Source organism: Hypanus sabinus, chromosome 13 (genome assembly GCF_030144855.1).
Source record: "Hypanus sabinus isolate sHypSab1 chromosome 13, sHypSab1.hap1, whole genome shotgun sequence".
Taxonomy (NCBI): domain Eukaryota; kingdom Metazoa; phylum Chordata; class Chondrichthyes; order Myliobatiformes; family Dasyatidae; genus Hypanus; species Hypanus sabinus.
Window position 1 is genome coordinate 50,876,131 of NC_082718.1, and position 13,444 is coordinate 50,889,574.

Genomic DNA, 13,444 nt, shown 5'->3' on the forward strand with positions numbered 1-13,444 from the left:
TAAATATAGTGGGGGAGTTTAGGACTAGAGGACACTGCATTAGAATAAAGGGACATCCATTTAGAACAGAGATGAGGAGGAACTTCTTCAGCCATAGGGTAGTGAATCTGTGGAATTCATTGTCACAGACAGTTGTGGAGCCCAAGTCATTGAGTATATTTAAAGCAGAGGCTGATAGGTTCTTGATTAGTCAGGGAGTCAAAGGTTACAGGGAGAAGGCAGGAGAATGGGGTTAAGGGGGATATTAAATCAGGCACAGTGGAATGGCGGAGAAGACTCGACGAGCCGAATGACCTAATTTTGTTCTTTTGTCTTGTGGTCTTATTTCTTCCTCCCCATCTTCTAACTTCTTTTGATCTTTTCCTTATTGAATCTATAACTGTACTTACAGTTCATTAATTACATTTCTGTTCAGTATTATCCTCTTATTGTCACTGTAATGGAATTCTTGTAGAAAGTCAGCATTTTACCAATGCCATCTATTATTATTCAGAAGTAACATTGAGTTGAGAAACATATTCTATAGCTATGCACAATTGGACCCACAATATTTTTATTCAAAAATATGCAGTATATTGAAAACATGTTTCTTTACTAACTTCATAGGCCATTTTAATTGATCATATTTCCCTTTTTATTTTAAGGTTCTGATTTTATAAAGACTTCTACAGGAAAAGAAGGGGTAAATGCCACATTCCCTGTTGCCCTGGTGATGGTGAGGGCCATCAAAGATTATTACAGGAAGACGGGCTATAAGGTACAGCAGCAAAAGGGGAAATATTTGCAACTGCAAATTCATATATAACTTGTTCAGAATAATTCTATGTATATTTTTTTGGAAAATTGCTTGTTCACTTCAGAGGAAAGCTGATTCTAATGAACAATAGCTAAGAAGTTCCTAAGTTCCATGAGAAAGAAATTAGAAAGGTATCTTGCTGCAGCCTAGTTGGTTGAAGACTGGGGATCTTTGTGGGCTGTATGAGTTGGGGATTGACTGCCAGAAATTTGACTTCTTGTGGATTAGAGTGGTGGGGTTGAGGGCCCCAGTTGGGGTAATAGTGTGATGAGAGCCTGGCAGGGTTATAATAGAGATTGAGGCTTTGGCAAGCGTCTGAAGGAGAAACTGATATTTATGCAATCGGGTTGGAGGGTACCCAGACAGAATATAAGATGTTGCTCCTCCACCCTAAGGGGTGGCTTCATCTTGGTACGAAAGGAATCCATGGACCGACATCTGATAGTCTACACACACAAAATGCTGGTGGAACGCAGCAGGCCAGGCAGCATCTATAGGGAGAAGCACTGTCGATGTTTCGGGCCGAGACCCTTCGTCAGGACTAACTGAAAGGAAAGATGGTAGGAGATTTGAAAGTAGGAGGGGGACATGCGAAATGGTAGGAGAAGACCAGAGAGGGTGGGGTGGAGCTGAGAGCCGGAAAAGTGATTGCAAAAGGGATATAGAGCTGGAGAAGGGAAAGGATCATGGGATGGGAGCCCAGGGAGAAAGAATGGGGGAGGGGAGCACCAGAGGGAGATGGAGAACAGGCAGAGTGATGGGCAGAGACAGAGATAAAAAGGAGGGGGACAAAAACTAATATATCAGGGATGGGGTAAGGAGGGGAGGAGGGGCATTAACGGAAGTTAAGAGAAGTCAATGTTCATGCCATCAGGTTGGAGGCTACCCAGCTGGTACATAAGGTGTTGTTCCTCCAATCTGAGTGTGGCTTCATCTTGACAGTAGAAGAGGCCATGGATAGACATATCAAAATAGGAATGGGACGTGGAATTAAAATGTGTGGCCACTGGGAGATCCTGCTTTCTCTGGCGGACAGAGCATAGGTGGCCTCCTTCATCTCCCTCTGGTGCTCCCCTCCCCCTTTCTTTCTTCCTAGGCCTCCTGTCCCATGATCCTTTCCTTTCTCCAGCTCTGTATCCCTTTTGCCAATCACCTTTCCGGCTCTCAGCTTCACCCCACCCCCTCTGGTCTTCTCCTATCATTTTGCATTTCCCCTCCCCCTCCTACTTTCAAACCTCTTACTATCTTTCCTTTCAGTTAGTCCTGACGAAGGGTCTCGGCCCGAAACGTCGACAGTGTTTCTCCCTATAGATGCTGCCTGGCCCGCTGCGTTCCACCAGCATTTTGTGTGTGTTGCTTGAATTTCCAGCATCTGCAGATTTCCTCGTGTTTACCTTATAATCTGTCTGGGTACTCTCCAACCTGATGACATGAATATCAATTTCTCCTTCCAGTAAACAAATTTCCTATCTGCCCCCCACACCCCCATTCCCCAATCTGATCTTTTAGTTCTTCACACTGCCTATTACTTCCACCTGGGTGCCCTCCTCCTTCCCTTTTTCCTATGGTCCAATCTCCGCTCCTATCAAGATTCCTGCTTCTCCAGCCCATGAGCTGTCCCACCCACCTGACTTCACCTCTCACCTTCCAGCTAGCCTCTTTCCCCTCCCCCACCTTTCTATTCTGGCATCTTCCCCTTTCCTTTTCAGTCCTGAAGAACAGGCTCAGCCTGAAATGTCAACTATCTATTCATGTCCATAGATGCTGCCTGATCTGCTGAGTTTATCCAGCAATTTGTATGCATTGCTTTGGATTTCCAGCATCTGCAGACCTACTCATTTTTAAAATTAATGTTTTTTCTTGTGAATACTACTTGTGTGTCATGTGCCAGTGACACTGCTGCAAGTAAGTTTTCCACTGCATCTGTGCTAACATGTACTTGTGCATATGACAATAAACTTGACTTTGATGAAACCTCCCTTTTCTATAAATACAACCATTTTATAACAAAGACCAACACATTGTTTGCCTTGTTGGACCTGCCCGTTAGTTTTTGTGATCCATGCACTGGAACACTGAGGTAGCTCAGAAACTCACTCATTTACAAACTTTTTTTGTGTTTACAATTCTAGATGTTGTAGACTTTCAACAATTTAAGCTTTCTTTTTGTGACCTGAGTCTGCTTACAGTTTTTCTGTTGGATTATAACTGCTAGAAGTGATTCAACATGACAATTTTATAAATACAATTTGGATTCACTTGTAGAACTCAAGACTTCTCATGCTGACAGCTATACCACAACTTGTAAGCAAAGAGTTAGATGGCGAACCTGGGGTATGTTGTAAAATATGCTACAAACTCCAGTTAAGATGGTGCCATCGAAAGCATGCGGCAGCTCACTGCCAGTTTAAAAAGTTAAGAAATCTCACTAGAAGCACCTTTCCTGAGGTAAATTGTGTTATATTATCACCGCAAACAGTGAGGGGGATGATCTTGGATGGTGTATTGCAGAATCATTGCAGATGAGCTCCGATGCCCGCACAGCTGGTTCTGGTGTGAGGTTGGATCTCTCTGGGTGCCGAGCTGATTTGAAGAGCTTGAGAGCTGCTTTGGGCTGGGTGGTGAAATCTGGGCCTGGAGTGTTTCACTGGGTGGCGTGGTCCAGGCCTTTCACAGCGGCCGAGTCCGCGTGTGAGGTACGATCCACTGTTTAGACTATTTAAACGCCAGCCCAGCTTGGAGGCAAGAGACTATTTTGCTTGCTCTCTGCGATGTTCACTCCTCTCTACAGGATTCCGGAGCTTTTTGCTGTTCCGTTGTTTGGTCGATTTAAGCGCTGGCTCAGATATACTGAAAAGACAAGATGTTGGATCAGAGGCGAGAGCTGATTTTGCTCATTCTCCACAATAATCACTCTTCTCTCCATGGTGCTGAGGGTATGAACTACACTGCCTGCTGTGCTCCATGCCCACTAATATGAAGAGCTGACAAGTGAGGCTTTGGGCCTACTCCAGTCTGCTCATGGTTTGGATTTGAGGACTCAGTTTGGTTCATAATGTTGTTATTTGTTTCAGTTGTTTGCATGAGTTGTGTATTTTATTCTTTCTTCTGTGCATCGGGTGTTAGTCTTATATTTTTTTCTTGGTTTCTTGCTTTATGGCTACCTGCAAGCAAACACATCTCTAGGTTATATAATTTATACATTCTTTGATAATAAATGCACTTTGAATCTTTAAATTAAGGAAGGTAGAGGGTTAAATGAATGTGATGGATCAGGACTATATTGGAGCACAAATTTTTCCAGTGTGATCTCACTGAACGGCAGAACAGATTCAATGGACAACACCATTTTGAAATCAGTGTTTTAAAGGGAATCCTATGTACGAGCTGACTAGCTGATGTAGTTTCCTGAGAATTGTATTTTGCTTTGCAGGTTGGATTTAAGCCAGCAGGGGGTATTCGCACAGCGAAGGATGCTCTGTCTTGGCTGATACTGATCAAAGAAGAGCTGGGAGACTGCTGGCTAAATCCGAATCTCTTCCGATTGGGTGCCAGTTCTTTACTGACTGACATTGAAAGACAGGTTAGGATTTCAGCAGCAACTTATCTTTCGGTTACATAATGCTGGTTATGTTTGGCAATTTCTTATACCTGCTGAGAATGTGTATTAAATGCTTAATCATGTACATCTTTTGCTTTTAGATATGCTGAAATGTGTTTAATTTTTTTTCTTCAGATCTATCATCATGTAACAGGAAGGTATGCAGCAGCTCATGAATTGCCAATGGCTTAAAAGAACGTGTATTACTGCCTGTCAGAAAATAGCCCTGGATTCTCATTCCTAAATCATTCCTTCGTTTCTGATTTTTTTTCTTTTTCCAGAGTTTTGCAAACACTTCTGTTGCAATTTTTAAAAAGCATCATTTTTGCTGTTCTTCATGCCAATTTTTCACATGACGTGTTCTGAACAAATTGCCTGCTGTGCTAACTTGTATATATTTTAAGGTACTTTGGTCAAGTGAGATTTAAGAAATTCATTTTGATCATTTATACTGAGAGTTTTCTGGGCCATTTAATTATTAAGATAGTGAAGGGTTTGTCCTTTAAGAGCTGTATGTGGCAGATCATTCTGTGAAATAGTTTTATTTTATCACCACTATAAAATACACACTATAGTGATCAATGCATTTGAGGTCCTTCCTGTCAGAAGACTGGGTTAGTGAAGTGCACTGTGAATTCTGATCCCACTTCTGTCAATGGAGGTCCGCTGCTGGAATTACAGGATCACAGAATCTGCCTATGTGTCGGTCCTTTGCTCAATTTGGAGGTAAACTTACCAAATAAGTACAGCTTCATTTAAGCACCTCTGTTAGGAGACATCCTGAGCCCTCAGTCAGTCTTCTGCACTGTAGATCATGTTAACCTAAGTAACTAATATAAGCAAATGTTAATAATTTTTTCATGTTTAATAAAAATGAATATGTATAAATATATATGTATTCAATTGTTTCTTTGTTAATTTCTCATTTTAATCACAGATATTGAACTGGTTAATTTCAGTGGTATCAAAATGAATTTTATTGAGCCAAATTTGTCCAGACATCAGGGAGGCAGTTACTATGTGAGGCATCAAGGAGTCTTTGCAAAATTGAAACTGGCATGAATTGGAGAAAAAATTTCACTTGCTGGAGTCATGGCATAATGAAAGAAAGAAATGGTGTAGTTCTTACAGCTGAACTCAGTTCAGCCCAGAACATCAGTGCATTTTCTGAGATCCATAGACTCAACGACATTCATCCAATGTGAGAATGTGAGCTGATGAAGGATCATCCTCTGTAACTATTAGTGGGATTCTACCACCAAACACATGCCCCCCCCCCCTCCCACCACCCAGAAGGGATTTTCCCTGTGACTCCCTGGCCCGTTCATCCTTGTTCACTCACTGTTCCCCATCTCTGGGCACCTTCCCATGTAACCACAGAAGCGACACCTATCCTTTTACCTCATCCTTCCTGTCACCCCAGGACCAAAGAGTCCTGCAGGTGAGCAGTTTAGTCACTGCATTTAGTGCTCATGTATTTGGTCTCCTCTACATCGGAGAACCAAAAGCGGTTGAAGTGACTGTTTTACATTGTACTTCCATTCTCTCTGTAAAGCTCTAACCCTGACCTCTCAATTATTCATCATTTTCATTCTACGCCCCCGACCCTCAAGGAATTGCACCTCATCCCATACCTGGATGTGTTGCAGGCTGAAAATTTAATAGTGAATTTACCCATTTCTGTATTGATCCTTTTTTTCCCTCCCTCGCCTATTTTAACTTGTTTTTTTAAAAGAATTAAATTGTTTTTTAAAGGAATTATTATTATGACAATTTTGGCCTGAGTTCTATCACAGGCATTCCCATTGTTCTCTCTGCAACAGTTTTTCAGTTCAGATGAAGGGTCCTTGACCTGAAACATCTGCTCTAGCGTAGTGTTCAGTGCAACTGTTCAGCAGCCAGCTGTAAGGTCGGTGTTTGATTCCCGCCGCTGTACGCAGTTCATACTTTCTCCCTGTGACCGCATGGGTTTCCTCTGAGTGCTCCAGTTTCCTCCCACATTGCAAAGCTGTAAGGGTCAGTAAGTTGTGGGCATGCTATGTTGGCTGCCTATCACAATCTTTGCTGATTTGATTTGATGCAAAAGCAATTTGCTGTATATTTCAATGTACATGTCATAAATAATGTTAATCTTTATCTTCATGGCTGGAAGCTTGACCTAAGTGTTTCCAGTATTTCGCTCTGGTTAGTGGACATCCAGCTTCACTTAAAGATTGACACAATCCAGATGGCGCAAACCACTAGACTGCCATTTGATACGTCCCCCAGAATATACATTACCACCATCCTTGTGGCTACAGTGTGAATCGTTGTAAAGTGCACTGTGCCAACTCATTGAAGTTGTTTCAACAGAAGCACACAGAGCTGTGACCTCTTCTGAGGTTCAAAGGCGCAGGAACTAAAACAAGGTTATTGAATCGTAAAGTATGTAAACAGACCTTTTGGTCCATCGTATCCATTCTGATATCAGTACCCGTTTGTACTGATCCCATTTCTCAGCACTTGGTCTGTATTATAACTGTGAACAAAGTCACTGAGAGACACTGAAGCTGGTGGATGATGTAGAAGTCTTTATTCAGCAAAACAAGCAGCAGGCATCATTCACGAGACACTCTTAGGACACCCATCCAACCCAATGTTACATGACATCTTTATATGTTAAAGATCAAAGGCAACTCGAGGACAATTCTATAGTTACAATATATCCCCAATGTTTCCTTTGAATCGTAGATCATTTTTAAACACCTCCAACACTCCAGGCATGCAAAATGAATGTTAATCCCCATCATTTCTCTAGTCATATGCACATGCAGACATTTCAGGTGATCCACCCCATCTGTAATGGAAGACCACTGTCCAGAGCTGCATTTTAAATTCAATCTGCAATCCGCATTCCAAACTGATGACTGATTGGTATTGAAATTAATATTTGCTATATATGCCCTAACTGTCCACAGCTTTCTAATGCCATGAGAACAAAAGAAACAGGAGCAGGAGTAGGTACCTGGCCCGTCGACCCTGCTCTGCCATTCATGACTGATCTAGCCATGGACTCATCTCCACCTACCTGCCTTTTCCACATAACCCTTAATTGCCCTACTATGCAAAAGTCTATCCAACTTTGTCTTAAATATATTTACTGAGGTAGCCTCTGCTTCTTCATTGGGGAGAGAATGCCACCAATTCATCTCCCTCTGGAGAAAGCAGTTCCTCCTCATCTCCGTCCTAAATCTACTCTACTGAATCTTGAAGCTATGTCCACTAGCTCTAGTCTCATCTATCAGTGGAAACAACTTTCCTGTCTTTATCTTATCTATCCCTTTCATAATTTTATGGTTCTATAAGATCTCCTCTCATTCTTCTGTTTTCCAGGCGACTCAATCTCTCCTCATAGTCTAACCTCCTTCGTCTCTGGAATCAACCTGGTGAACCTCCTTTGTACTGCCTCCAAAGCCAGTATATCCTTCCTCAAATAAGGAGACCAGAACTGCACACAAGTGCAGCCTCTCCAGTACCCTGTACAATTGCAGCATAACATCCCTGCTCTTAAATTCAACACCTCTGGCAATGAAGGCTAATGTCCCATTTGCCTTTTTGATAGACTGCTGAACCTGCAAACCAACCTTTTGTAATTCATGCACAGGCACTCCCAAGTCCCTCTGCACAGCAGCATCCTGCAATTTTTTTTACCATTTAAATAATAATCTGCTCTTCCATTTTTCCTTTAAAGTGGATGATCTCACATTTACCAACATTGTATTCCATCTGCCAGATCCTTGCCCACTCATTTAACCTATTTATATCTCTCTGCAGACTCCCCATATCTTATGCACAATGTGCTTTTCCACTCAATTTAGCATCATCAGCAAACTTCAGATACACTACAGTCAGTCCCCTCTTCCAGATCGTTAATGTACAAAATTTGTATATCGTTGCGGGCCCAGCACCGACCCCTGCGGCACACCGCTCACTGCAGATTGCCAACCGGAGTAACACCCATGTATTTCAACTCTTAGCTTTCTATTAGTTAAGCAATTCTCTATCCATGCTAATGCAGCACCTTATCGAACATCTAATGGAAATCCAAGTAAATAATGTCAATCTTTTCCCCTCGATCCACTGCACTCCTTTTATCCTCAAAGAACTCCAGTAAGTTTGTTAAACAGGACTTGCCTTTGCTGAATATGTGCTGTGTCTGCCTGATGGATCCATTTTTTTTCCAAATGACAGCTTCAAGCATTTTCCCCAACCACAGATGTTAAGCTAACTGGCCTATAGTTATCTCTGTTTTGCCTGCATCCTTTTTTGAACAGTGGCATGACAGTCGGTGTCTTCCAATCTTCTGGGACCTGCCCAGAGTCCAGAGAATTTTGGTAGATTATTACCAATGTCTCTACTATAACTTCTGCCTTTTCTTTCAGTACCCTGGGAAGCATTCCATCAGGACCAGAGACTTGTCTATCTTCAGGCCCACAAGTTTGCTCGGCACTACCTCTTTAGTGATAGCTAATGTATCAAGGTACTCCCCTCCCATCGCATCCATAACATCTCTCTTTGGCATGTTAGATGTGTCCTCCACTGTGAAGACTGTTACAAAATAATCATTTAAAGCCTCTGTCATTTCTTTGTTACACAACACCAATTCCCACTTCTCATCCTCCAACGGACCTATGTTCACTTTGGCCACCCTTTTCTGCTTTATATAATTTAAAAATCTTTATTATCCGTTTTTATATGTTGTGCTAATTTATTTTCATAATCTATTTTTCCTTTCTTTATGCTCACTTAGTGGTTCTTTGACGCTTTTTAAGGTTTTCCCAATCTTCCAGTTTCCCACGACTCTTGACACCATGGTTTTTCAGGTAATCATCCAGATGCTTTAATATTGTGAGAGCACTTGCCATCACTACCCACTCAAGCAGAGACTTCTAGATTCCAACTATTTTCTAAGACAGATTCAGATCTTTCTCAGGTTGTCTCTAAACCCCTAGCCCTTACCCTAAACCCTCTCTGGTTTTAGATATCAATGCTACAGGAAGAATTCTATTTACCATAGTCATACCCCTAAAGACAAACCTGACTAATCCAATCTCTCCTTGTAAATGAATCACTTCATCCCAGGAAATATACCTGGTGAATCTCCTCAGCTCCTTCTCCAGTCCAATAACATCCTTTTTTTCGAGTTTATAGGTAAACACTGCTAAGACAGGTTAAGAAAAGGTTAAGAGACCTGGAATCTGACAGAACAAATGGTCGAGCATAGGTATATTCTGAATGTCTCTGACTGGAAGTTAAACGATAGTTGTTGGCTTTTCACCCCACCAGGGAAATTAAAATCATTTTATTTGCACTGGAGCAATCTGCAGTAACAATATCATCTCATCTGGATACAAAGTACAAAATACAGAGTATATTTGTTATCGAAGTATACAACTTTGAGATTTGTCTTCTTGCAGACAGCCACAAAACAAAGAAACACTGTGGAACCTGTTTAAAGAAAGACCTCTCACAACAAGATCATCAGGCATGCAAAAAAACAAATCAAGCAGCCAGCAAAGAGTGAACAAATAACACACAAAATATCTCACTGGAGAGCCCACAGCCACAAGGTATGGATGAAATCCATGTGATGTCATTCCTCAAGCAATCTTCTTCGAATGTTACAGGAAAAGCAAGACTGTGGGGCTCCAGAACTCATATCAATTAACCAGTAAAGGTAATCCTACACTAACAGGGAGAATGTCCAGATTCTAGACAGACAGCACCCTAGGTCAGGAGTGAACCTGCGTCCCTGGGACTGTGTGTCAGTGGCTCTCCTAGCTGCTCATTCCACGTAACTATACTTACACTTGTTCAACCTCAGGGACATTGTCAATTGGAGCTATTTTCTTTTGGCTGTGGGTTATAGTTGTTACAAATGGAATGAAAATTGATTAATTGGGAACTCATAAGCCTCTTTGCCAAAGACCCTTTTTGGTCATAAGCATGACTCATTCATGCATAAGCTGCCTGATGCTTGTTGAATGGTAGCTGTCTGGGCACACAAAATATGAAACCACAGTTTCAGTTCTGCTCTGATGTTCTCGGGATTTTTTTTTGTTTTGCAACATAACTTTTGTGCAGTGAAAGATATAAGTCAGCTGCTGTCCGTTTCAGCCAAGTTGTGGTATCGACCAACCTAGCTCTCGGCCTCAGAGAATAAAACCTCCTGCAGATGTGGCAACCAAGTTCATGTAAAGCCTATCGTAGTCAGAAATCCTGTACTTCTGCAAAAGTTATCCAAATGACTCAGGGAGACTGAGGAAAGATAAATTCACAATGCCTTCTAGCTTATCCCAAATTTCACCAATTAAATAAAAAATACTTAAGGAGTACGTCTATGTCTGGCTTAGAGTCTGGGCTTCGTATGGACCGTTCTTCATGTAAAAAGTTACAAAATTAAACTGTACCCATGGTATTGAGAAAGCATTAATGGCTTGGCAAGGAATAAGGAAGGTCCCCCAACAAATTCAAATGGTGGAAGATGATTGAAAGTCTGGGGGATTGTGGTCTATGGGAATCCTACAGAGGAGTAGCTGAGGCCTGGGGTAGATCAGCCATGATTTTATTTTAGGGCATGGTGGCCTAATCCATTTTTCTGTATTCTTATAGGATTATGCATCAGTTGCCCATTTAATGCCAGCAAGAACACTGAACATGGATTACGTGGTTACATTCATTTGAGCACAATAAGGCACCTTCTGCAATTGTGATTTTGTTCTTAAAATGTTAACCCCAAGAAGAGGGCAAGGAAAGTAGTACTGTAGCTGTAAACAAATATTACAAATTGTATGCCTGTTACTGGAACTACTCCTCTTCTCACTGGTGTTTCCACCCCAGAACTAATTGCCTGTGGAGACCTCTCCAGCTTCACTTTTTGGGGCTTAAACTCCAGTGCTTTGAAACTAAAACAACTTGCTTGGAGTAAGGCAACCAGAAGTGTCAACAGGCTGGACATCTCAGTCAGTAGTGGTATTCTGCCAAACTGCCTGCTCATTGGGAAACACGTGGAAAGAATAGATTTCATTACTTCAAGTCATGTGAAGTGCCATGTACCATTCAGCTAGGTCTTCTAATATACAATAACAAACCACAACAAATTTAGAGTGGATCAAATTATATGTGCCTTTATTACTTGCAAGGGAAGGTCTATCTAGATACATTAAGTTGGTAGGTAGCTTCAATCTTACAGCTCAGGACAAAACATTTTTATACTTTTACAAAGGTCAGTAATTCATCAATTTCATGTCTTTGAGGTTGTTCCATCCCATAATGGCATTCCTTCCTTACCTGTATCTGTGGCATCTGTCTCTTAATCAGTCAATTTATCTTTTGAAGCTTATGCCCCTCATTTCAGCTGTATCCTGTTTACTTCGGTTAGCACATCCCTGCTATAAAACACACACAGACTTCTTGTAAGCCTCCCATCCAAACCAACTAGCAAAGTACCCTGGGATCCATTTTGTCACATTACCATTTACAAAAGTTGTAAGTTCATAAAGACTTGAGGCTTGCAGATATATTTCCACATTAACATCTCTGAGAACATATTAATTTCTAATAAAGTGCCTGTGGTCTATTTTAGAGCCATTAACATTGGATTGTAGAATGACATACAATTTATAAATGTAACAGGATGGAACAGGGACTCTTATAACGGATGAAGCAGGCTCACGGGCGACTATGGATGAAACCGGCTGACAGCAGCGGGTCCTGTAGTCAATACTGAAGATTGAAGCCGAAAGGTTGATTGGAAGTCCGGACTTTGAGCCTGATGGCTGAAGCCCTGCATCTGCAAGTTTGTGAGTCTGCTGGAGGCTGACGGCCCGGAGGTGGACTGTTCGGAGCTGGAGGATTGCGTGTGTGTGTGTGTGTGTGTGTGTGAGGGAGAAAGGGGGCTTGCTTTGCCATGGTTACGTTGTTATTTCTTGCACTGTTCAGCTGAACGTTGTGGAAATAAATGCTATGTGGGCGCTGGAATGTGTTGTGTCACTTGCCGGCTGCCCCCAGCACATCCTTAGGTTGCTTTGATTGTTAATGCAAACAATGTATTTCACTGTATGTTTTCATTAAATCTGAATCTGAATATGATCTGAATTAAAATAGGTGCCTATATGTAAACTGACTTCTGATGATTGATAATCTGTTGTGATCTGCATAAGAAATTATGTAGTGGGGAGGAGCAGCTTAATTCCTTGTGATTTAACTGAAAACCTTCCAATGCAAAAAACTAGAGTTTTATCTTTCATTAATCAATTGTGTGACAGGCTCATTAGAGATCATTTTTTTAAACTGCGGGTCAGGTGGTCAGGTAGTGTCTGTGTGAAGAGAAATAGTTAACATTTCATATTGGAGGCATCAGAACTGGGAGGGAGAAAGATTTTTTAAAAATGAGTTTCACTGATTAGAATGATGTGTGTGGCTTTATTGGAAGTTTTTGCTGAATCTCTTTTGTTGCCTGCTCAAAGTCGAATTAATCCAATCACCAGCCTTGGAAAGTGAAACTGAATTCAAGTTAAGATGGCACAGCCGAATGTGTCTGACAGCTTTCTGGTAGTCAAAAAGCAAAGAAATCTGAACGAAAGAATCACTAAAAATATAGTTTCTGAGGTAAATTGTGTTAAATTATCGTTGCAAGCAGTGAGGGGGCAAGCAACGGTGAGGTGACTTCTGGGGATGAGCCAAGACAGTATGTTGCAGAATCATTGTAGATGGAGTTCTGATGCCCATACACCTGGTCCAGGTGCAAGGTTGCATCATTCTGGTCTGCGAGATGAGAAGTTTTTGGGACTCAGGCAAAGAAGATTTGGTGCCGATACAACTGGCTCGAAAGCGAGATTGGATCGTACTAGGCATTGAGCTGATTTAAAGAGCTTGAAAGAGTGGCTTTGGGATGGCGACGAAATCTGGGTCCAGTGCAAATCACTGGGAAGCGTGGTCTAGGCCCGGAGCTTTTCGCAGCAGCAGAGCCCGGGTCCCAGTGCGAGGTATGATATGTTGTTTAGACA

General features: G+C 41.7%; 1 protein-coding gene and 1 long non-coding RNA gene across 3 annotated transcripts in view; both read left to right on the forward strand.

The window, feature by feature from the left end:
* Nucleotides 1-5,287, forward strand: part of dera (deoxyribose-phosphate aldolase (putative)) — a 58,899-nt gene extending 53,612 nt beyond the window's left edge. Inside the window, exons 7-9 of the mRNA XM_059987607.1 lie at nt 645-757; nt 4,230-4,379; nt 4,533-5,287. Coding sequence (XP_059843590.1) covers nt 645-757; nt 4,230-4,379; nt 4,533-4,589 — 320 coding nt within the window. The 3' untranslated portion in view covers nt 4,590-5,287. The remainder of the gene's footprint in view (nt 1-644; nt 758-4,229; nt 4,380-4,532) is intronic.
* Nucleotides 5,288-7,696: 2,409 nt separating this feature from the next.
* Nucleotides 7,697-12,561, forward strand: LOC132403492 (uncharacterized). 2 transcript variants are annotated; one of them, XR_009515274.1, is made up of 3 exons: nt 7,697-8,916; nt 9,854-10,006; nt 11,049-12,561. It is a non-coding gene; the product is annotated as an uncharacterized LOC132403492 (long non-coding RNA). The 2 variants fall into 2 exon arrangements; XR_009515273.1 differs by having other exon boundaries at nt 7,697-10,006.
* The last annotated feature ends 883 nt before the right edge of the window (nt 12,562-13,444 follow it).